Source organism: Diospyros lotus, chromosome 14 (assembly GCF_014633365.1).
Source record: "Diospyros lotus cultivar Yz01 chromosome 14, ASM1463336v1, whole genome shotgun sequence".
NCBI classification, from domain to species: Eukaryota; Viridiplantae; Streptophyta; class Magnoliopsida; order Ericales; family Ebenaceae; genus Diospyros; species Diospyros lotus.
The window spans coordinates 5,910,688-5,936,535 of NC_068351.1; the positions used below are offsets into that span (position 1 = coordinate 5,910,688).

The 25,848-nt window shown below is 37.7% G+C and overlaps 1 protein-coding gene across 8 annotated transcripts in view; it reads left to right on the top strand.

The window, feature by feature from the left end:
* The window catches only part of LOC127790213 (protein TRANSPARENT TESTA 9-like), a 42,626-nt gene extending 18,071 nt beyond the window's left edge, over positions 1 to 24,555 (top strand). For 7 of the 8 annotated variants that reach the window (XM_052319525.1, XM_052319526.1, XM_052319527.1 and 4 more), the window contains 6 exons: positions 6,442 to 6,547; positions 6,777 to 6,851; positions 7,000 to 7,049; positions 22,521 to 22,677; positions 22,766 to 22,932; positions 24,021 to 24,555. In XM_052319525.1, the coding sequence (XP_052175485.1) occupies positions 6,442 to 6,547; positions 6,777 to 6,851; positions 7,000 to 7,049; positions 22,521 to 22,677; positions 22,766 to 22,932; positions 24,021 to 24,305 (840 nt within the window). In that variant the 3' untranslated portion in view covers positions 24,306 to 24,555. Of the gene's footprint in view, positions 1 to 6,441; positions 6,548 to 6,776; positions 6,852 to 6,999; positions 7,050 to 22,520; positions 22,678 to 22,765; positions 22,933 to 24,020 lie in introns of those variants that run through there. The other variant, XM_052319533.1, reaches the window with a different exon arrangement.
* The last annotated feature ends 1,293 nt before the right edge of the window (positions 24,556 to 25,848 follow it).

Consider the following 25,848-nt stretch of genomic DNA (forward strand, 5'->3'; position numbering starts at 1 on the left):
GGCGGGAGTAATGTTAGAGCCCTTGCTTCGTAAGTTTTATTAGAGGTGTAAAAAAAAAAAGAAAGAAGGGAGAGGCAGGGGCAGCCAAGGAATAGGACACGAGGGCAGAAGGGTCAAATTCGGTTGGGAGAGAATAACAACCCACATGGTTGCAACGGATTGAGGGGAGCCGAGGAGGTATAAAAACATGTGAAAAAGGAGAGAGAAGTAGTTAGAGAAATTTGAAGAAGTTTTGGGAGAGAAGACCCTCTCAAATAGGCCTATATTGTTTTCTTTTTTTCTGTTCTTAGCTTGTAATCAGAGATTCTTAACGTTCATTGTGAGATTTTATCAATTTCTTGTGAGGATCCTATCAAAGTTCTGGTAGCACCATCAGATGTTTACTGGAAAATAAACTGCAAGAAAAATTGTAAGATCCTAAGCGTAAGAAAATTAATTTAAAATCCAAATATGAAATATTGTACTTCCTATTGTAGACCAAATAATTACTGGAAATGCTCTATACCAGCTCAAATTTCAGATGAGTTGGCTGCTGAAATGTCATGTCATGCTTATTTTCTCCTAATGTCAACATTATGGTTGTGATGACAAGAAAATTTATTTGTTCTGACTTAATATGAATTTTTTTTAATTTGTTCTGTAACTTTTGTTGAACAGAGAATGCATGACCCAATTTTCTCTATTCTTCCTAAAAATCAAAATTTCATTTGAATATGGTGTTTGTTGGTGCATGCGGAAGTATAGTGGTTTTAAAAATAAAACTTTTGAGAGAACCACAAATGCTAGATAATATTGCAGAGTTGCAGTTTTTTTTTTTCACTAAATCTGATATGGCTTCCCATTTCTTTTCTCTTTATATAGAGCCAAACAACCATAAAGGCTGATCAAGGCATTTACAACAGCTTGGGAATACAAAAAGACTTCTAGAGAATTAATGCTATAAATGTTATATTGGAAAACAAAAAGAGTACTATAAAGCCTGTCTTAATACTTCAAATGCTATGTATTTAAATGCTTCTAGAAACCACTTTAGATGCTCCTTGATATGCTGAAAATCATAAATTATCTTACAAATTGCCCTCTTAATTTATGATTTTCAATTGAGCTTTGAACTTCTCGAACTTTTCTGAACTGATTGCCTTGGTGAGCATGTCTGCTAGCTACTCATTTGTACTCACAAACTTCAGTTGAATTTAACCCTTCTATACTAAATCTCGAATGTAGTGATGTGTAAGTTCAATATGCTTAGTCCTGGCATGAAAAACATGATTTTTTGTCATAGCAATAGTATACATATTATCACAACAAATTACTGTAGGCACCTCTTGCTTCTGGCCTAGGTCAGCAAGCAACTTTCTCAACCAAATAGCTTCACAAGCTGCTTCTATAGCTGCAGTATACTTGGCCTCTACTGATGATAATGTAACAGTTTGTTGCTTCCTTGAACTCCATGAAATAATGTTACTTCCCAAGAGAAACACAAAAGCCGAAGTGCTCTTTTTATCTTCCAAGGATCTTGCCTAGTCACTGTTAGTGAATCCATTCAAAAAATACTCTGATTCTTTATTATACCTGAGTCTAAATTTCCTGGTTCCATTAAGATATCTCAGCACCCTTTTTGCTACAGAATAATGCAATATGCTCGGGCTACTCATGAATCTGGATAGCATACTTACGGCCTGCATAATATCTGGTCTAGTGTGGGTCAAATATAACAAGGAACCAATCAAACTTCTATACAACCCTTCATCTACCTTCTTGGACCCATCATCAACCTTCAGCATTCTCATTGAATGCCATAGGAGTGGATACAGATTTCGAATTCAGCATTTGAAACTTTCTCAGAATATCAAGGGTGTATTTTTCTTGGGAGATGAAAATTTCCCCTTTTCCTTGCTTCACCTGTATGCCAAGAAAATACTTCATAACACCCAAGTCAGTCATTTCGAATTCATGCATCATTGACTGACTGCTTAAAATCAGCGAGTAACTTCAGGTTATTTCCCATGTAGATCAGATCATCTACATATAAACATATCACCATAAAATTCTGTCCACTCCATTTCACATAAAGTGATGGTTCATTCGGACTTCTATGGAAACCACTTTGCTGAAAAGAGGAATCTAGCTTGCTGTTCCAAGCTCTAGGAGCTTGTTTAAGGCCATATAAAGCCTTCCTCAACCTGTAACTTTTTCTTCTTTACCCTTCAGCTCATAACTTGGAGGTTGCCCCACATAGACTTCCTCTTCAAGCTCTCCATTAAGGAAAGGTGACTTCACATCCAGCTGATAAACCTACAACTCTAATTGGGCTGCTATGGCCAGTACCATTCTGATAGTTTCAACGCGTCCCACTGGTGCAAAAGTTTCATTAAAATCCACACTGGGCTGCTGGACATACCCTTTTGCAACAAGTCTTGCTTTATTTTTCTGCATGCTTCCATCTTCATTATACTTGGTCTTAAAGACCCATTTCAATCCAATCACTTCCTTTCCTTTAGGAAGGTCAACCAACTCCCATGTTCTATTCTTTTCTATTATTGCAATCTCTTCATCCATTCCCTTCAGCCACTTGTCTTCTTTACTGTTTCTTCGAATTTCTGGGGCTCACAAGAAAAAATAGCAAATTTTGCATTTTCATTGTCTGAATAACTCCTGAAATCGCCATACCTTTCAGGAGGTCTTCTAATTCTACATGATCTTCTTAAATTAGAGGCTGGAGATGAAGATTCTACTGAACTTGTGGCTCCAGAACCTGAAACCTGTCTTCCAGAAGCACTTCCAACTTCTGTATTTGCTGGATTTTGTGTCTGATCTGCCTCTTCAGTCTCTGTACTTTCTGCAGGACCAGAGTCGGTCACTTTAATTGAGTTTTGAGAGCTGGAACTCCATTGCCACATTGCCATTTCATCAAATATAACATCTCTTGCAACAGTTAACTTGTTAGTTTGGGGATTTAACAATCTATATCCCTTGGATTCATCACTATATCCAACAAATAACAACTTTTCTCCTTTTTTCATCAAACTTATCCTTGTTAGGAGATTTATTCAAGGAATAAGCAGGGCAGCCAAATACTTTCAAATTACTTACATTTGGTTTTCTCCCACTCCATGCTTCATAGGGAGTTTTATTCCAGACTGATTTTGTAGGGGAACGATTCAAGATATAAGTTGTTGTGTACACAGCTTCAGCCCATAAGCTGTTAGGCAGTCCTTTTCCTTTTAGCATGCTTCTAGCCATCTCCACGATTGTTCTATTCCTTCTTTCAACCACTCCATTCTACTGTGGGTTGCGGCTTACTGTAAGCTGCCTTTGTATCCCCTCTTTCCTGCAATACTCCATGAACGGGTGATATATGAACTCCCCCCCCCCCCCCCCCCCCCCCGATCAGTCCTCAAAAGTCTTTATTTTATATCCACTTTGCCTTTCTACAAGAGCCATAAACTCAAGAAATACAGAGAAGGCATCTGATTTTGCATGGATAAAATAAAGTCAAATCATCTGTGTATAATCATCAACAAACAACAAGAAATATCTCTTATTACCAAGAGAGGGGGTTCTTGTTGGGTTGAATATATCAACATGTACTAACTCCTGCGGTGCTTTGGCTCTCCATGCTGTTTTTGGAAATGGAAGATGATGCATTTTCCCAAAAATACAGCCTTCACAGACATGATCTTACTGCTCAATTTGGGGAAGTCCCTTCACCATCTCCTTTTGCTGCAAAAGCTGAAGTCCCCTCTGATGTAGGCGTCCATACCGCAAGTGACAAAGTATGGATTCCTCAATGCTTTCTCCCTTGAGAGCCATGTCATTTGAATATGACATTACAAGTGGAAACACCTTGTTTTTGGTCATTTCAATTTTTTCCATGACCATATTCTTCTTCTTGTCAATAACCTTGCACTCTTTGTTATCAAAATGAATTTGATAACCCTTTTGAACAAGTTGTCCAACACTTAAGAGATTGTGAGCCAAATTTGGAACGTAAAGTACATCATGAATATACCTTTTCGCTCCTAATTTAGTACAGACAACAATGACTCCTTTGCCCTTAATTCTTTCTGCCTTGCCATCTCCAAGGATGATAGAATTTAAGACGCTCTCATCAATCTCCACAAAGAGCTCCTTGTTCCCTGTCATGTGATTACTGCACCCGCTATCTAGGAACCATACTTTTTCCTCCTTGCTTTCTGTCCTTAAACAGGTGTAAAAACCTGTTCTTCATTATTCTCCTTAGAGAAATTGGCCTCAGATTTCTCAGTGTTTTGATGCCAACAATCCCTTTGAGAGTGGTTAGGGATTCGACACTTTTTGCATTTGTGGTAACAATCAACAGCTACATGATTGGTCTTTGTGCAAATGATGCAATAAGGGCCTTAGTTGTTCTGTTTTTGAGGCTGAAAGCCTCTTCCATGTCCATGGCCTTTTCCATGGCCTCTGCCTTGACTTTCTGGGACTCTTCCCTATTGAAATTGACCTCCCTTCTTCTCTTGATCCTTCCTTTTTAGATTCACCTTAGATTGAAAAGCCTACTCCAAGGATTGACTTGAAGACTTCTTGATCCTTTCTTCATGTGCTTCCAAAGAACTGCTGAGATCAAACATAGTGATGTTTGATAAGTCTTTGGATTCTTCGATGGCAGCTGCTGCATACTCAAATTTAGGAGGTAAACTCCTAAGAATCTTCTCCACAACCTTCTTTTCGTCTATCTGATCTCCATAGCCTCTGATTTGATTCACAATCTCAGAAACCCTGGGAAAGAACTCCTTTATTGATTTGGAATCCTTCATGGATAAGGTGTCAAAACTTTTCCAAAGTGACTACGGCCTTATGGAAACAACATTGTTGTTACCTTGGAACTCCTTCTTCAATGTTTCCCAAGCAACTTTGGCCTTTTTGATACCGTAGATGCGAGGGTAGATGGACTTGCTTACGCCTTGTTGTAGATTAGATATCTCAAGGCTAGGGCATTCTTCTTTGTATTCTTCTTGTATTGGGTTTGATTCTTTTCAGTCCAAGCTGTATTCGAGCCTGCAGCTGGTGGTTCTTCATAATCCTCTTCAATCAATTCCCAAAAATCTTGAGAGATGAAGAAGAACATCATTTGATCACTCCAATATCTATAGTTTTCACCCTCGAAGATAGGAACTTGGCTTTGAGAGTAGGAAGACATAGTGCTTGATGTAGATGGAGGATTTGAGCCCATTTTGAAACTGAAATTGGGATGTTGGCTCTAATACCAAAATTTGTTGGTGCATTCGGAAGTATAGTGGTTTTAAAAATAAAACTTTTGAGAGAACCATAAATGCTAGATAATATTGTAGAGTTGCAACTTTTTTTTTTTTTAACTAAATCTGATATGACTTCTCATTTCTTTTCTCTTTACATAGAGTCAAACAACCATAAAGGCTAATCAAGGCATTTACAACAGCTTGGGAATACAAAAAGACTCCTAGAGAATTAATGCTATAAATGCTATATTGGAAAACAAAAAGACTACTATAAAGCCTTTCTTAATACTTCAAATGCTTCTAGAAACCACTTTAGATGCTCCTTGATATGCTAAAAATCATAAATTATCTCAGTGTTTTGGTTTGGTTTGAAAAGGAAAAATCTTGGGAGGCATTTTTGGTACACGGGACAATAAGGAATTTTAGTAATGTGCAAAAGTGGTAGGAAAGAAAAGCCTGTATATATGTTTATTGAAGTTAACTAATATAATTAATTGAACATATATGAAATCTGTACACCTCTTTACTTTGTATGATACAACATATAATTTGCTAGATACACAATCCAAATGTTTCATAAGCTTCCAACTTGAAAAGGTTTACAAAATTATCAAAAATAATTCATCAACCAACACTAATAGTGAACCAATTCAAAGGGTATCCAGAATTATAGCTCTTAATAGAAGTTCCTAATTGGTCTCAAAACAACTCATTGTTTTGTAATGATATGAATTGATTTAGTGAATCCTGATGTGATTTACGAACTTTCGTGGGAATATTGGACTTATCATCCTTGCACTGGTGTTTGCATTAGCACCAGAAGTGGAAAATGTTATTGTCATTTCAAATAAATGAAAATAAAATTTTGGTCCTTGTCAACTCCTATCCTTTCTTATCCTACAATAGGATAATTAGAAGATATGCTTGTCTAATTGCTTCTAACAATTTGATATGGATGTCATGCTTTTCTAGAAGCAAATAGCTTAAACAAGAAGCCTTAAAATATATGTAAGAGCTGGTTTCTTGCAGGCAGGAAAATATCAGTGTAGAAATCACAAAGGCATCATAATTCTTACTAGTTGCCCCAGATCTATTTACGTTCCTATACAAGGAAACATAAATGCTTTATTTCTCCGCAGCATATTATTTATAAGAATTTCAACTTTCATCTGAAGTTTTACTTTTTCCTAGTTTCTGTTTTCAGATGTCTTATGAGCAGTCCTGTAAAAGTCTTTGGGAAGAACTTGATGGGTGCTGGTTTGACTATATTCCAGACACTTTGAGAAATGAATGGACTAGCTGTAAAAGAGGTGTGTACCATTTTACTCAACTTTATTTCTGATCCAGCAAGCTAAGGTGGTAGATTATTCTCTTGATTGTTAGGGTTGGGGGGGCTCAAACCTGATGGGATTTACTTGGTGATGATAGTTATTGCCCCTTTTAATATACAGAACCCCAACAGCAATATAGAGAAAAATTTGTATGCCATGTGAAGCAATATATGCGGGCATCTCATTAGTCCTTTTTGGTACATTGCAGTTCTTGATGAATCGTCTCAATACAAGGATCCTTTTTTTGCATTAGAACATGCTTACCACCAAGATCCTTCATGTGGTAATATAAATGTTTATTTTGCATTGTTTTTCCATCATTGTGTGAATCATCTTCTTCCTCTTTTCCTGTTAACAACAACAGCATATCTAGCCTTTATCCCACTATGTGGGGTCGGCTACAATTATTAACATATTTCTGCTTATTTCAGGAGCTACTTCCTCTGCACTGGCTTGGCAAAGAATGGTTGACACGGTCAAGGTCTATGTCATCTTTGTTAATTTAATTGTGCATGTGTGTGTGAAACAAAGCTTTCTTAGATCTGAAGCTATTGACTAAAGAAACCGAAATAGGAACTGGCTTAACTAACAGAGGATGGATGGGGGGTCATGCACTCCTGTTCCACAAAAAAAGAAGAATCGAAAATACTTTCTTTTTCTTTTTGTTTTTTCCCTTTTAACAGGGGAATATAGGGGGTCATGCAACTCCCCCTCCATAAGAAAAAAGACGTTTATTTATTTATTTTTTTTCTGTTCTGGGGATTTTCTATGAGAAACCATGTATTGGGCTATTGGCCTCCTCAAAAATTGAAATTTTTTACTTTGATGCCTCCAAAACTTAGGAAAATTTAGTTAGGTTCCTTTGATGAAAATCCTGGGACTGCCAATGGAGATTGCAACAAGAAGGGTGGACATATCAGGGAGCCCCTACAATATTAAAATGAACATGTGCCCACTTTAAGGTTTGACCTGGAAAGAATGGAGAGTCATAAATGTTTATGTTTTGAGAATCTGGTTTGAGACTTGTTCAACTGGATGGATATCGGACTTAGTGATATGCCCTTTTTTGCTTTGACAGACATACTATAAGCCATCTCTTTTAGCTGTCAGAGTGCAGCATAAAACACAGAATAAATGATGACAAAGAACACATTCCATTTACATGTCATGCATGGCCATCTTTTTTTCACCCAAAATCTCTTTCATGCATATAGTGCAGAAGCATAGGGGTGAGCACAACTTTGGTTAAACCGAAGTAATCGAACCGAATTGACAAGTTCGATTGGTTCGGTTCGGTTATTTTTTTTCAAAATTTTGGTTCGGTTAAATTTTTTGAAAAGTTTGGTTTTTAGTGTTTGGTTCGGTTTTTTGCTTGAAATAATCGAAATAACCAAACCGAACCAAACTTACAAAACGATGCCGTTTTGGGTTTACTATAAAAGCAAAAGTGAAAAAATGCCACACAAACACAAAAGAGAGAAGACCTAGAAGTTAGAAGGCGGAAGGACTGAACCAATCCTTCCGTTTGCTTGGCCTTCTCCCTTCCCCATCGTCTTCGACTCTTTGGCACGGTGACACCATCGCCCTCTCAGATGCCGATGTCGACGCCGATGCAACACTTCCTCTCTACCTTCGGTGCCAGTTGTTGTTGTTTCCGTTAAAGCAACAACCTCTGACGCTTCCTCTCTAACGACAATGCCGACTTCAACACTGATGACGATTGCATCTCTCTCCTCCGATTTGCACCACCGTGCTCGCTTGTAGACGTCGATGGCCCCTTCGGTAAGTTTTTTAGCAACTTCTATTTTACATTAAAACTTAGATTTACTAAAATCTAACCATTATATGCGTTTGATTTTTGGGTATGTGGGTCACTGAGCCAAAGCGACTCTGATGGTCGATTTCGATCATCGAAATCCATCGTGGATAGTGGCTAGCAACGTTTTTCCAGAAATGTGTTTTGAGTTTTTTAACTATAGAATTAATTTTTAGATCTACAAAAAATCAACCGTCCGATAAAACTCATTTTTGGATATATGAATTATTGCGGTTGGGGGAATCCAATGATCAATTTCGATCATTGGAATCACAAGCAGGCCAGGGGTCAGCGACAACAGTATGGCCAAACTAATGTTCGGTCTCTTTTGTTATTTTCTAGGTTAGTTTGGTTAGTTCAGTTAGTTGGGATTAGTTGGTCAGTTTGGTTCGGTTATTATATGCGGGTCGGTTTGATTCGGTTAGTAATTTTTGGGTGGTTCGATTCGATTATAACTGATTGCACACCTCTACAGAAGCACACCATGTTGAAGGCATTGTGTTCTTTTAATTTTTTATTGCATTTCATTTTCTATTTGTATGCACAATTTCTGGGGTTATTTTCTTTTTGCTATTCTTCCTTTTAACTCCCACATTCCTTTGTATACATCTAGTAAGTTTATGCTTTTTTTTTGGCTAAATAGTAAGTTTAGGCATTAATCATGCTCTTCTATGTGTTGAACAAACTTTATGTTAGAAATACATTTAAGATGCCCTACTTTCCTAATCTGATCTAATTGTATCGTGCATATGCACACTAATTTGATTGATTTGTATTTGTTCTGTAATTTCACAATTGTACATACTTTCCTTTTGTATATATTTCCTAAGGTAGTCTAGGAATCATCTAATTAGGAAAGTTCCTAATTAGACTTAGGAAACTGCCTATTGTGATAGGCGTGTATATAATGGCTGTTTGAGCCTTTGAATTAATAAGATTGGATTATTTTTTCTCCCTCTTTGACACTTTAGTTTCTATTTCTTGTGAGCATTTTTCTTTTCTTTTTTCTAGTTTTAAGTTTGTCCATGTGCATATAGAAAGTAAATCCTTACAGGCTGAAATTTCTAATCCGGAATTACTTTTTTTAATTTGGCTCATATCATTTTGTAAGTGTGGATGATGTAAGTGTTTATTGCTGTAATTTTTTATGGAATCCTAATAGAAAAAGGAAACTTTTCATATTCCAATTCTGATTATAACTAAGTACTAATTAGAATTGGTATTTACCTATTGGAATTGGTATTTTATTTATTGTTGTGATTTTTAATAGAATCCAATCCTAATAAGAGAAGAAAACTTTTTATATTCCAATTCCAGTTATAATTAAATACTAATTGGAATTGGTATTAGGATTGGATTCTATTAAAAATCCAATCCTAATAGGAAAAGGAAACTTTTTAAATTCTAATTCAATTATAACTAAATACTAATTGGAATTGATATTTTATTTATTGCTATGATTTTTAATAGAATCCAATCCTAATAGGAAAATGAAACTTTTCAAATTTCAATTCCAATTATAACTAAATACTAATTGAAATTGGTATTTACTTATTCGAATTGGTATTTTGTTTATTGATGTGATTTTTAATAGAATCCAATTCTAATAGGAAAGGGAAACTTTTCAAATTCCAATTCCAATTATAATTAAATACTAATTGGAATTAGTATTTACTTATTGGTATTTACTTTTCATATTATAATTTCAATTATAACTAAATACTAAATAAACAATAAATTAAAAGAGATTCTCAAACCAAAGGGACTGATGCTTCTAATGATAAAAATATGAAAATGTTTGATCTTGATGATGAGGATAATTTTAGATTATTTAAAATTCATAATTAGTTAATCTTAATTAGGATTTAAGACTCATAAATTATTTAAGATTTAATTTAAGTTGACTTAAAAGACTTTTCTTATAGACTTTTTAACTTTTGTGATGCTTATATTCCGGTTGTTGAAATATGATGGGATTTACTTTGCTGAAATTTATAGGTATGTAACTTGTTTTAATATTTTTCTTAGTTAGTATATGTTAAATTTTTTAATTTTCTTGATAACAAGCTTGTGAATATATTATTAGGAGTTAGGACTTATTTTGTATCTTATTCTTTAATTAAAACATATATTTTTTTATTTTTTTAGTTAGTCTTGCCTTGCGCTTCAGGCTCCAACACCCTTATGCGCCTTAGTGTACCTTGGGCCTTTAATAACATTAACTGGAACCTCTGAAGGAGGAGAAGGTCATGGGGAGCCCGGTGAGAATGGATGGGGACGACGACAGGAGGCATCGCTGGTGCAAAATTCGCATGGTTTATTCAAGCCACAGTTGGAAATCTCACTGTTTGATGGAGTGAGTCCTCGATGGTGGATCATGAGGTGTGAACGGATGTTCAAGTGGTATGGGGTAGCACAGAGGCAAAAGGTGACCATGGTTGTAGCCTACCTTAATGATGCAAGGGATGCTTGGTACCAGGGATGGTCCAAGGTTCGAGGAGAGTGTAGGTGGGAGGAATTTGCACAGGAGATGTGTGAGAGATTTAGCAAATGGGGATTGTCTGATGTGGTGGAAGAATTTAATAAAATTAGGCAAGTAGGGTCTATGATGGAGTACCAATTGGATTTGAAGAACTGAAGGCTCTTATGCTCAACCATAACCCCTACTTGACAGAAGCCTACTTTGTTTCAAACTTTATAAGTGGCTTGAACAAAGAATTGAGGCCAATAGTGAAGGTGCTTCAACCTAAAACTCTTAAGCATTTAGCTGATAGTGCCAGGTTGCATGAATTGACTATGGAAGCGTTGATGAAGAAACTAAGGCTGATAGCCAAGGGGGTTAACTAGGGTAATTTGCTTCAAGGAAGGAGTTATACTAAGGAGATGGGAAGGGGATCTCCTGGGGTAAAGAGCTTGGCATTACCTGCCCCCTCCACCCAAAGTGGGAAGACAATAGAACAGATGAGGCAAGCTGGCTTCTGTTTCAGGTGCGGGGATAAATATTTTCCCGACCACCAATGTAATAAACAATTCTTATTATTGGAAGGGGAAGAAGGAGAGATAGCAAAGGAGGGAGAAACATCCTAGCCACAAGGAGAGGAAGAGGAAGACAATGGGGAGATATCCTTGCATGCTTTGAAGGGATTGACCAATAGCAAATTAATCAAAGTGGAGGGAAAAGTGGAGGATAGCAAGTTGATTCTCATTAACAGTGGAAGCACCCACAGTTTTTTGGATGAGGAAATAGCCCGAAGGTTGAGATGTCCCCTAATCAACACACAACTGTTAACAGTGACTATAGCCAATGACAACAAGGTTATGAGTCGATTAGCCTACATAGGGTTTTGTTGGGAGATGCAAAGGGAGGAGTTTGAGGCTGATTTCAGATTCCTTAAATTAAGGGGGGTGTGAAGTAGTGTTGGGGGTCGATTGGATGAAGCACGTTAGTCTAATTTGCTTCGATTTCAACAAAATGGAAGTGACATTTGAGAAGGAAGGGAGAAAAATGACTAACAAGGAGCTGTTTGGAATATGCAAGATGATTATAGGAAGAAGGCTGCAAAAGATGATAAAGCATAAGATGAATCAGATGGCTCAGTTGTTTTCTATCCAAGCCACTATTCAGATGAAGGAAGAGTTGGAACCTAAAGGAGAGTTCATGTTGACAGTGAGCAGCCTACCGCAGGCTAACATAGAGGTACACCAATTTGACCTTTTTAATATACTGCTAGATGAGTTTGAGAATCTATTCTTAGAGCCTAATTCTCTACCCCTAGCCCGACATATTTACCACACAATCAACCTCAAGCCTAACACATACCCTATTAATGTCTGTGCTTACCGCTACCCTCCTAACCAAAAGACAAAAATAGAAAAGTTGGTCAAGGAGATGCTTCAAAATCACTTATCAGACCCAGCCATAGCTCGTTTGCATCTCTAGTGCTATTAGTTAAAAAAAAATATTTCATGGCAATTTTGCATTTGATTACTACCAATTAAATGAGATAACCATCAAGGACAAATTTTCCATTCCTTTAATTGAAGATCTACTAGATGAACTTGTTGAATTAGAGAACTTGAGAGAGCCAAACCTAGTTGGAGGAAATAAATTCCTTAACAAACAAATACATTGTACACTTATGACATAAGCATGACATAAATATAAATCTAACACTCCCTCTCAAGCTAAAACATATATATGTTCCAAGTTTGTTACAAATATAATTTATTCGAGGGCGTGTGGAGGTGGTGTTGTAGAAGACGATCATTTTGGGTCACAAAGGTGGTCGACTATTGGAGGCTACGGAGGTGATGACTGGAGGTAGATCTTGGCGACAACAATGATGATGGAAGATTGGTAATGCAACGACGATGCGAGATTTGTGCAATGCACAAGATTTGGAGAAGAGGCCACGAGATTTGAGAGACGCGCTAGAAGAAACAGGCGCGAGATTTGAAGGCATGCCAATTTGAGAGCTACGCTGGAAGGAGATGAGATATGAGAAACCAACCATGAGATCTGATAAGCAGTTGCGAGATCTGAGACGGGAGTGGCCACATCTGGACGGGAACGGCTGGATCTAGACGAGAGCGGCTAGATTTGGGGAATTGACAATCGAATCTGAGAGATGATGCCTAGATTTGAGCTCTGACAGCCAGATCTAACTGGGTCTGAGGGATTGATGGCCGGGTTTGAGAAATGATAGCTGGAGGGACAGTAGTTGAGGAGGCAGATTCGATGAGAGATTAATGAGGTAGATCTAGTGAGAGACAAATTCGACGAGAGATCGTGAGAGACCGGTGAAAGAATGAAGAGGCAAATTCGGCGAGATCTGAAATGGCAGATCGGCGGAGATGGTGTCGGTGGGAGGCGACAGCGAAAGCAGGTGGTAGTGATAGAAGTCGCAGATGCAATTCTAGGTAGGAGCTAGTGCAATTGGAGTGGTCGGAGCTGGGCGATAACAACAGCGATAGGAGCACATCTGGGCAATGAGAGAGGTGTGGCTGGATTTGGCGGCCGGAGCTGGGCGACAACAACGGCGACGGGAGCGGATCTGAAAGGAAGTGGCCGCATTTGAGCAAGGTGGGACCGGATCTGAGCGGTGGCGGCTGGATCTAACTAGCGGCGATCGAATCTAGGCGGAGTTACTACACAAGGAGCAGATCTACAACAATGGACGATGGATCCGTATGGAGAGGAAGCAGATTTGGTGAGAAAAGACCAATGGCGGCGAGGACGACAATGATCGGCGATTTTGATGAGCGATGGTAGGTGACAGAGGAAGGGAAAAATGATAGATCTGGGTGGCGATGTCACTAGACGATGGCAGAAGTGGATATGGCAGAACCAAAGGTGGCTGATGGTGACTACAAAGTGAAACAGGGGCCGTGATGGTGGATGATAGTAATGGTGTCAACAACGAAGACTGGGGTTGCAAATCTGGAGGCAGCGGGCTGCAGATCCAAAGACAGTAGGACTGATGGTAGTGGTGCAGGGCGTTTGTAGACAACAACAGTAGCAGTGCTGGCGGTTGGTTGCAACTAGGGTTTGTATTTTGGCTTTGATATCATGTTGAATTAAAGAACTTGAGAGAGCCAAACCATAATTGGAGGAAATAAATTCCTCAACAAACAAATACATTGTACACTTATTTATATTAATACTAAGTGAGTCATGATATAAGCTATGATATAAGCATGGCATAAATATAAATCTAACAGAACTAAAACATGCCACAATTTTTTCTAAGCTTGACCTAAGATTCGATTATCACCAAATCTGGATGAGCCCACTTGACATACCCAAGACTACATTTTGGACCCACCATGGCCACTATGAATTCCTTGTTATGCCCTTTGGCCTAACAAATGCACCAAGCTACCTTTCAATCACTAGTGAATCAGATTTTTGAACTCTACCTCAAAAACTTTATCTTTGTGTTCTTTGATGATATATTAATATATAGCCTAACCATTGATCTCCACCTAAAACACCTAAGGACTACGTTTGAGATTCTCCAACTCAACCTGTTGTATATGAAAAGGTCAAAGTGTGCCTTTGCATAGGGACAAGTGGTGAGTACTGATCCAAAAAAAGTGGCAACTATAACCAATTGGCCAAGGTCTACGACCATTAAGGCTTTGAGGGGTTTTTTGGGGCTAATTGGCTACTGTGGGAAGTTTGTGAAGGGTTATGGGGGAATTAACAAGCCACAAACAGGCTTGAAGGACAAATTTGTATGGGATCAAAAGGCTGAGGCAACCTTTGAGTAGTTGAAGAAATCAATGAGTGGGGCCCCAGTGTTGTACCCACCAGATTTCAACAAAATATTCGTGGTGAAGATCGATACAAGTGGGATGAGAATTAGGGTTGTCCTTATGCACCTTATGCAGGAGGGTAGGCCCTTAGCATTTATAGGCTAGGCTTTAGCCCTCAAGCCAGTAACCCTAAGCATCTATGAGAAGGAACTATTGACAGTTATTTTTGTTGTGGAAAAGTAGAGACACTATCTGGAGGGGGGAGATTCATTATTAAGACCAACCATGAGAGCTTGAAGTGTCTGTTACAATAGAAACTTCACACTCACTTATAGAAAAAGGGGATGACCAAATTAATGGGCCTAGATTATGTCATTAGTACAAGAAAGGGAAGGAGAACATTGCAGTATATGCTCTCTCTCAGTGTCAAGAGGAAGGAATAGTTGCAACCATTACAGTCTTGGTGCTAGATTGGTGTCAAGAGGTGGTGAAGAGTTATGAGGCAGATGGTTAGGTTAAGGCCCTCTTAGAACAATTGATTGTAGACCCGGCAAGTAAGAAAAGGGTATACCTTTGTGAATGGGGTGATACAGTATAAGGGAAGATTGGTTATTGGGGACTGTGCAAAGTTGAAGAGGAAGATCTTACAAGCCTTACATTAGTCTTCTATTGGGGGGCATTCAAATGTACAAAATACCTATCACAAGGTGAAACAATTATTTTGTTGGCCCAAGCTCAAGGAAGAGGTGATAAGATTTGTTTTAGTGTGTGATGTGTGCAAGAGGTGCAAACATGAGACTATGGCCTACCCAGTGTTAGAATTAGTGAGGCTGCAGAAGGAAAAACAGGGCAGAAAACAAAGCTCAGAAGAAGGAACTTCTCTTAGAGATATTTAATCAAATAGGTGGTGGGCACAAAACCAGTTAATCTGGAGAAATCTGCTCTATCATTTCAGCAACCCAAATTGCCTGTAAATAGGCATTACAATACGTAAAGACCGGATATTGTGGCACAACTACAACTACGTGAAGACCAGATATTGTGGCACAACTACAACTGCATTTTGATTGAACTAAAAAACAGAAAAATACGAAACCACCTACTTCAACTAAACAGAAAACATGGAAAATAAATAAATAAATACCAACTCAGCAAATGTTGAATCAGTCTTCAACACTCCCCCTTGATTCAAAGTTGCAAACTCCAAGTTGTTCTCTGAAGAACTCATGCTTTGCTTGCGGAAGCGACTTTGTGAAAATATCTGCAAGTTGCTCATTTGTATCACAAGCTTTCAAAGTAATTTCTCCAATAGATACGAGACTTCGAATATAGTGATAACGGATGTCAATGTGCTTGGTCCTTCTGTGAAATACTGGGTTCCTTGTCATTGCAATAGTTGATCTATTGTCACAAAAGATCTCCGTTGCACCAATTTGTTTCTGATTGAAATCTACAAGAAGTCTCCTTAGCCAAACTGCTTGACAAGCTGAAGAAGTTGCTGCAATATACTCAGCTTCTGAAGTTGATAAGGCCACCACTTCCTGCTTCTTTGAACACCATGAAATAGCTCCAGAACCAAGATTAAACAAGTAACCTGATGTGCTTTTTCTATCATCAATGCTACCTGCCCAATCACTATCCGTAAAGCCAATTAATTTGAAACTTGATACTTTACAATACCAAATTCCATGTTCCACTGTTCCTGCAATATATCTCAATATTCTCTTTGCAGCCCCAAGGTGAAGTTTGCTTGGATTAAGCATAAATCTAGACACAACTCCAACAGAGAAAGTAATATCTGGCCTTGTATGAGACAAATAGTTTAAGCCACCAACAAGACTTCTAAAATATGTTGCACTTGCCATTTCAGCACTATCATCACGACACAACTGCTCATTAACATTCATGGGTGTGGCAGCAACTTTACAATTCACCATATTAAACCTTTTCAAAAGATCCATTGCATATTTTCTTTGTGAAATAAATATCCCATCAACTCCTTGTTTCACCTCAAGACCAAGAAAATAATGCAATAACCCCAAATCAGACATCTCAAACTTCTTAATCATGCAATCTTTAAATCCAGCAACAATATACTCATTTGAACCCATATAAATCATATCATCAACGTAAAGACATACCACTAAAAAATCATTTTTACCTTCTCTCTTTAGATAAAGAGTGGGCTCATTATTACTTCTTTTAAAACCATTCTCCTGGAAATAAGAATCGATTTTGAAGTACCATGCCCGCGGTGCTTGCTTTAAGCCATAGAGCGCCTTTTTTAACTTGTAAACTTTTTCTTCTTTGCCATTAACTACAAAACCTTCAGGCTGTGAAACATAAACTTCCTCTTCCAAGTCACCGTTCAAAAAAGCAGATTTAACATCAAATTGGTATACTGGCCAATTTAATTGAGCAGCTAAGGCCAAAAAGGTTCTCACCGTTTCAAAGCGAGCAACAGGAGAAAATGTTTCTTCAAAATCGATACCTTGCTGTTGAGAATAACCCTTTACTACCAGCCTTGCCTTGTGTTTTTGGATGCTCCCATCTGCATGATACTTGGTTCTGAACACCCATTTGAGCCCAATAGCTTTCTTTCCTTCCGGCAAGTCCACCAAATCCCAGGTCAGATTTTTCTGAATAGCTAACAGCTCCTCTTCCATAGCTTTGTACCATTGGTTTTCTTTTGCAGCTTCTTCAAAACAAATAGGATCAGAAACAAGCAAAGCAAAGGTACAAGAATCATAAACTTCCTGTAAGGATCTAAATTTCCTTGGAGGAGTATCATTTGACAAGCTTGAAGATGAATCATTGCTTGTAGGTGCTGATAGAGTGCTACTGCCAGGAGTAGAGAAACCAGAAATTGTTGGTGTTGGATCCTGCGATGATGCAACATTGTCTTCCAACACTTGAATTTGTTGCTGCTCATTTTTTTCACTCCAAACCCATCTTGCATCTTCATTAAATACTACGTCCCTGCTGATGGTAATTTTACCACTGATTGGATTATATAGCTTATATGCTTTGGATTGAGAACAATAACCAACAAAGATATATTTCTCAGATTTTTCATCAAATTTTCGAGAATGAGTTTTAACCAAAGCATAAGCTATACAACCAAAAACTCTTAAGTGGCTTACTGTTGGCCTTCTACCTGTCCAAGCCTCAAATGGTGTTTGATTTCGAACAGCTCTTGTTGGGGACAAATTGAGAAGGTACACCGCTGTTGCAACAGCTTCTGCCCAAAAATAAATAGGAAGACCTTTTGCTTGCATCATGCTTCTGGCCAGCTCCACTACCGTTCGGTTTTTTCTTTCAGCTACACCGTTTTGTTCTGGTGTATATGGTGCTGTAAGCTCCCTGCAGATTCCGTTTTCCTCACAAAAAACATTAAAATCAGTTGAAACAAATTCACCTCCTCTATCTGTTCGTAGTGTCTTTATTAAAAGACCACTTCTTCTTTCCACAAATGCTTTGAACTTCCTGAACCTGTCAAAAGCTTCAGACTTGATTTCAAGAAAGTAAACCCAACTCATGCGGCTGTAATCATCTGTGAACAACAAAAAATATCGACTACCACCAAGAGATTCAATGTTTATAGGCCCACACAAATCTGCATGCACTAACTCAAGACATTTAGAGGCTCTCCAAGCTTTTCCTACAGGAAAAGGCCTTTTACTTTGCTTTCCATAAACACATCCTTCACAAAAGCCAAGACTCTCAAGTTTCGGTAATCCAAAAACCATTTCCTTTTGACTCAACAACTTCAACCCATTAATATTCAAGTGCCCATAACGTAGATGCCACAATCTAGTCTCACTGTCACCATTAGCAACCATAGCACAGTTCTCAACCATTGAAACTTCTAATGGAAACATTTTATTGTTAGCCATTGGAACTTTAGTAATGATTTGCCCAGTTTTTTTATCTCTAATATCACAACACCCATCATCAAACAAAATTGAATATCCACTAGTCATTAATTGCCCAATGCTAAGTAAATTATGAGATAAACTAGGGACAAGCAACACATCTTGTAAAATCTTGGCATTACCTTGACTGGTTGAAATGCTAACGGTACCTTTGCCTTCAACCTGAATCTTCTTGTTGTCTCCTAGTGTCACCTCTGATTTTCTGGATTCATCAAGCTCCTTAAATAATGACCTTGTCCCAGACATATGATTGGAACAACCACTGTCCAAAAACCAAACATCGTTAGACTTCTCTTTTTCACAAAAAAAGGCCATAAATAGCTTACTTTCTTCCTCTGCTTTCTCTGCAAAACTAGCTTGATTATTCTCATCCTTTTGCTTTTGCCAGCAATAAGCTTCTTTGTGACCAGGTTTCTTGCAGTAGTGACATTGAAAGGTCCTATTCTGCCTTTCTTCATTGGAAGCTTCTCTTCCTCGACCTCTTCCTTGGCCCCTACCATTACCTCTTCCACGAAAACCACCTCTGCCACGACCACGACTTGGAGTTTTTTCCATCTTTTCCTTCTGAATAGACTCCCCCTTCACTTGAAATGCTTTTTCCTCACTCTTTTCTGTTGACCTATTGATCCTTGCTTCATGAGCTTGTAAAGATCCCATCAATTCATCAAGAGAGAAAGTAGACAAATCTTTTGACTCTTCAATGGCAGCAACAACATGATCAAATTTTGGAGTTAAACTCCTCAATACTTTTGCAACTACAGTTGCATCAGTAATTTCCTCTCCATAGGTTTTCATTTGGTTGATAATAGCAGATACTCTAAAAAGGAAATCTTGCACTGATTCCCCACTTTTCATATTTAAAGTCTCAAAATCACGGCGAAGTGATTGAAGTTTCACAGTAAGTACCTTTTTGGAGCCTTGAAAGGACTGCTGCAATATAGTCCAAGCCTCCCTTGCCGTAGTTGCTGCTGCAATTTTTGAGAAGACAGTCTCATGAACTGCTTGTTGAATGAAAAATAACGCCTTGGAATCCTTTTTCTTGTTTTCTTTCAGCCGACCTTCATCTTTGTCCTTGTCATTGTACCCACTCTCTACGAAATCCCAAAGGTCTTGAGATATGAAGAGAGTCTTCATTTTGATGCTCCAAAATTCATAACTTCCACCCTTGAAGACTGGAATCAACGGTTGAGAAAAGCTCACAGCACTGCCGTTTGCTGCCATGCGTGCTACTACGCCCAGTTCTTGAAGGAACGTGGCTCTGATACCACAATGTTAGAATTAGTGAGGCTGCAGAAGGAAAAACAGGGCAGAAAACAAAGCTCAGAAGAAGGAACTTCTCTTAGAGATATTTAATCAAATAGGTGGTGGGCACAAAACCAGTTAATCTGGAGAAATCTGCTCTATCATTTCAGCAACCCAAATTGCCTGTAAATAGGCATTACAATACGTAAAGACCGGATATTGTGGCACAACTACAACTACGTGAAGACCGGATATTGTGGCACAACTACAACTGCATTTTGATTGAACTAAAAAACAGAAAAATACGAAACCACCTACTTCAACTAAACAGAAAACATGGAAAATAAATAAATAAATACCAACTCAGCAAATGTTGAATCAGTCTTCAACACCCAGGGCTATTACAACCATTGACCATTTTAGAGCAGGCATGGGAGAGTGTGTCGATGGATTTTATTGAGGGACTGTCAAATTCCAAGGGTAAGGACTACATATTTGTGGTGGTGGACTGATTCACAAAATTTGCTCATTTTCTAAGTCTGACTCACCCTTACACTGCTCAAGAAGTGGCCATAATATTCTTAGACCAAGTGGTGAAGTTGCATGGTGTCCCAAAGACCATAGTGTCTAACAGGGAAAAGGTGTTCACTAGCCTACTATGGCAATCTTTGATGAAGTCCTTCGTGGCTAAGCTAAGTCTATCATCTTCCTACCATCCATAAATGGATGGACAAATCGAGAGGGTCAATCAGTACTTGGAAACATACCTGAGATACTTATGTTTTTTACATTCTAAAGGCTGGCACAAGTGGCTATCCTTGGCATAGTGGTGGTATAATTCTAGCCACCATAGTTCCATTAAAATGTCCCCCTTTGAAGCCCTATTTGGATACAAACCGCCTCTATTGCCAACCCTACCAGGTCCCACAAGTGTAGCCGTGGATGAACATCTGCAATAGAGACAACAACTCTTACAATAGCTTAAAAGGGATCTAGCCACGACCCAAAATTGCATGAAACAACTGGCTAACAAAGGGAAAGGTGAGAGGGAGTTCTTTGTGGGAGAGGATGTTTACCTGAAACTAAAGGGACCCCACCTCAAGTCACTTTCTACTGACCCTATCTCCAAGCTGAGCCCCAGGTATTTTGGTCCTTTCCCTATTATAGCCAGGGAAGGAAGTGTGGCTTACAAGTTGCAATTATCGGAGGGAATTCGAATGCATCCGGTATTTCATGTGTCACTATTGAAGAAGGTTGTAGGACAACCGGTGAGCCCCCAGTTACCTCAGAGAGCCTTTGACTCTAGTCCTTTCCTAAAACCCTGAATAGACGTGTGATTTACCAATAAGGGGCCCTGATTATGCAAATGCTTGTGAAGTGGTCCAATATACATGCGGACAACAACACTTGAGAGTACCTCTCGGACTTGCTTAATCAGTTTCCTAGAGCAACTAGCCTACTGACCATTTCTTAAGGACAAGAAATGTCTAAAGAGGAGGGTATTGTCATGTACTTACAGTTAAAGTAGTAAAAATAAAACAGAAGTTAGTGCAATGGGGGGGGGGGGGGGGGGTTGTACTAGGGGAAAAGCTATGTGGTATGGTACATAGATGGTTACAAATTTTGGTGGGAATTCATGTATTCGGGAAGGCTATAAATTGTTACTGACCCATCTAATGGAGTTATCTGGAAATTGAATAAAATTCTTCTTATTCCTTCTCTCTCTCTTGAAAATTCTCTCGATCTCCTTTGATCTCTATCCTACCGGAAGAGATCAGTATTGATCAATTGCTAGATCCCTTGGGGTCTGACACTCACTTAGTTTGATTAAGGCTTAATATGTATATGTCGTTGGCTTGCTTCATTTTGGAACAAAGAGACTAGGAATTGCCCTAATAGCCACATCCACATCATATTAGATATACACACTATATATATTAAGAAGTGTATATATGAATAAGAAATGTGAACATCCACAAAACAGCAATTTTCATAATTGTTGGAACACAATATAAATTGATGTCAATACATACAACACCATCATCAACAACGACAACCAAAAACACAAGCTTTAATGACTATATGAATCCTAAATCTCCAGCCATATTGAATACATAAATTATAAGTATTAATTTTTATATGAAAATATATTTATAATTTATTATATCTACATATCAAGAAATTATTTTACATATTCTACTAGGAAAGAAACATGAACAAATTTATAATACCTCTTTTAGAAAGCTCTATTAATAAACAAATTAGTTTTAGGTTTCAAAGTTCTTAAAAAAGTTAAGAGTGAGGACTATTAAATGTAAGTCCATATTTCTTTCCATTATATAATTGATTTTCGACTTACTCTTTCTAAACTCATAATCTAGGTCTAATTTGTGGAATAGTGAATAAGCATATTGGGGCTATGCTTTCCCAAAAGTGTCCGAGTTGTAAAAATTATAGAATAATTGAAGATGTTTGGATGAGTGCTTAACACCTTATTGGAAAGTCTGCCAAGAGTCAGTGTTTGACATAGCAGGATGGCACCTTTATCAAAGTATCTGTGCTTCATAGCACTCCGTTATTGTTTTTTCCATATTTATCTTAAATCTACACTGATATTCTTCTCCATGCACCTTTGTGTTTTTGTTCATTATCATTGTACTGTTTTGGGACCCAAAAGTTCTTATAATAATTCTATGTATAGGTTTTTGTTCTGCATATTCATTTGAAGGCATTTATTTTTGATGGGGATTCTTTTGATAATCCCTTCATAAATTTGAAAAGCAGTTCGTCACCTATTTCTGGAAGAAATTGTGTTTCAGATCTCTCATCTGCAAGCTTTGGTTCAGTGATATCTTTAGGTTGGTTAATTTTCCTGTAAATTTCCTATTCACCATCCAAAAATGCCAAGTCACCTTTCTCAATTATTTTAACTAAGAATACTTGCAGGTTCTGGAATTGCTTGTAAAATTTCATTTCCCAAGGTTGGGATGAGAGATATCTATGTGATACCCATTGCTACTGGCACATCTGGCAAGTTGCTCTTTCTAGAGAGACATCCCTTACACTCCAAGCGAGGAGTAGTAATTGCTATCGCTCCATTGGCAGGGTTAAATGTAAGTTCAATAGCTGATGCACATTACTTTCTGTGGATCAAAGTGGTTGTTGTGTTAATACTGAGCTTAGATATTAGAGTATGTTGCTGGTTGTACTATTAGAGTATAAGTTGCGTATGCTGGTTTTGAGGTTTATTGCATTTTTTGAAAACTTTCTTTTCCTGTCTTCATATATTTTTGCACATTTAGAGTTAAATATACATATATGTGATCCTTCTCAGATTTAAATTTCATGCCAACTTTGACTACTGGAAGCTTACAAACTTGATATTTCCATGTGAAGTGTGAATAATCATGCACAAAATTTTGTATGAAATATAAAACCTATAACCAGTTATGAATGAAACTAGAGATGGCCCCATTATGGAGATGCATCAGGGAATAAACGTCCTGTGTGCCTTTTTCCATAAATCCAGAAACAGGGTTGATGTTATTCCACTCAACCCTTGTGCTACAACTGCATTAATTTTTCCATACGCTTGTCCTATGCCATGGAAAATTGTTTCTTTGGCAGAAGTTCACCAAGCAGTCAACTTATCTTTGATTTGTAACTTGCTTAATCTTTTTGTATTAAAATGTTTGTTACTATTATGATTGCTCATGTTCTATTATTCCTATTACCACATGGTCAAGATACAAAAAATTTCACTCACTAGATCTGTAACTGCAAGAAGATGTTATCCCCTTTCATGGGGTGGTACCACTGCTTGTGATATATCACGTATTGTGCGTGTTTCTAGGTGTTATGCATTGGCTAGTGGAACAACTTATTTCAGTTTTGGTTTACTTCGATAAATTTTTACATTAAGCGCCAGTTCGCTACTTCCACACATTCTACATTTCTGGACATCCTGGCACTACTAGGCTGAGTTCAAACTCCACTTGAAAGCTTTTTTTGCACTAATCGACTTGACACCCCTAACAATGAAATTTGCGCCATGTTCAAAATCCTTCACTAAAGACAACAGGATTTATGAATCTTTGAAATGTGGTGAAATTAAGATGTTGAGGCTAGGAGTCTTTTTATTGCTTACAAGTTTATTTTTGCTACTGGGATTATAATTTAGCTGACTTGCACTTTGGAACAGCCGGAGATGGATGATTCTCATCCGACATGGTTGCATCTTCAGATCAGAGAGTTCAACCCAAGATTTGATCAAAGCAAAACCAGAAGCCACCTGAAGACTTCCACTGTTGGGGAAGATGCTAGATGGACAGTGGGTTTTCCAGATGCAAAGTCATGTGAAGCTGCTCGGTTACTGATACTCGAGGAAACAATTAAGCAGAGGGCTGCTGTTGAAAGCTTACTTGCTCCACTACTCCCTGCAAGATCTCAATGTGCAGCAAATAATCCTCAAGGTCAAGGAGAGTGAAGCTCAGATATGATAGGTTTTACTATTGTCTTAATTTAATTAGTAGATTAGTTTTGTTGCTTAATAATCAGGACTTTCCTACTTAAAATTATCCACTTCAAGACCAATGAGGTCATCCTTGTAAGAACCATTCACTAGCTGTGACTTCCATTCATGTTTGAAGTGGCCATGTTTTGTATCAAACATGTAGATCTGTGTAAAAAAAATATGTGCAAAATAATTAATAGAAAGAAAAAGCTGGGATTGTGCAGTTGTGCTTCTTAATAGAATTTCTTTTCTATTTTGATCAGCTAAATTTCACATCAATGCATATGCAGTCCTTTCTCAGCTTGATTATGTGAATTTCACAACTTAAAGAAAAATATATAACAAGGTCAAGGAGAGGAACAAAAAAAGCATGAGAAAATTTGAATTAACAACAATTATAATAAAGTGGGAAAAAAGAACAATGATAGAAAGACCACTGATATTTGGCCGATCAAATTGTAAGGTTGATTGGGTTTTCTTTCTTTGTATTGACAATCACTGTGATTGTGAAGTTAAAAATTTCGGTTAAATTATTATTATTCTATCAAAAAATGAAATAAGCAATCATATATCTAAAATGAACTTCAATTCGATTGAGCAAAATTGATGAACTTAGGAAAATATTTGAAAAGAAAAGAGAATAAATTAAGTTGGCCTTAATTTTGCCAAATCAAACAATCAATCGGCATTCCCAATATATATATATATATATATATATATGAGAGAGAGAGAGAGAGAGAGTAAATAAGAAGAAGAAGAAAAGCATTGAAGGACCTGAAAGTGAAAGCAGAGAAAGATATATCTACTGTTTAACTTTCGCTTTCTCACTCACATGTCATATGGTGGCCAAACACAAAATTTGGAACTTATTAGCTGCTGATAGGAGGCCTTTATTACACTAGAAAACTTTTTTGAACTCTCAGCCGGTACGCTTTAACTACTGTTATGGATGCTAGGTAAGTGTATTGTAATGTAAGGAACTCCATAGATATTCCTTTCTTTCATTCGAACTCTCCCTTTTCCAGCATTGCTGATTACTTTCGTTCAAATTATTTGCTGCTCTTTGCTTGTCTTTTTAGGCCAACAAAGGAAGTAGCTTTTTTGACTGTCATGAATAAAACACTGGCTTTGGAAGCATTGGCTTTCTCTATTTTTTAGTATGATAAATAAAGGAAATAAAAATGATGTGGTTATTGATTTATACCTCACTTTTAATTTAGACATCACGTTAATATCCTCTTCCAGGTAGTGCGTTACTCTCAATAATTTGTTTCACCAACATTAATAAAGAAAGATGTAAAAATAAAAACTCTAAAACTAATCCCCTGATTATAAGATTCAGACACATAGAGACTACTCTTAGCTCATTTTTTTTTTTTTTAACTAAGTAAAATGCAAACTGAAGCATGAGCATGAGAGCTAAGGGGAAGAAATTAAATTCCACAACATAGGGGCCAAAGTGCTACCAATTCTAATGGGCTCTTGTATACATCTTGGAACACAGGGGAAATATAAT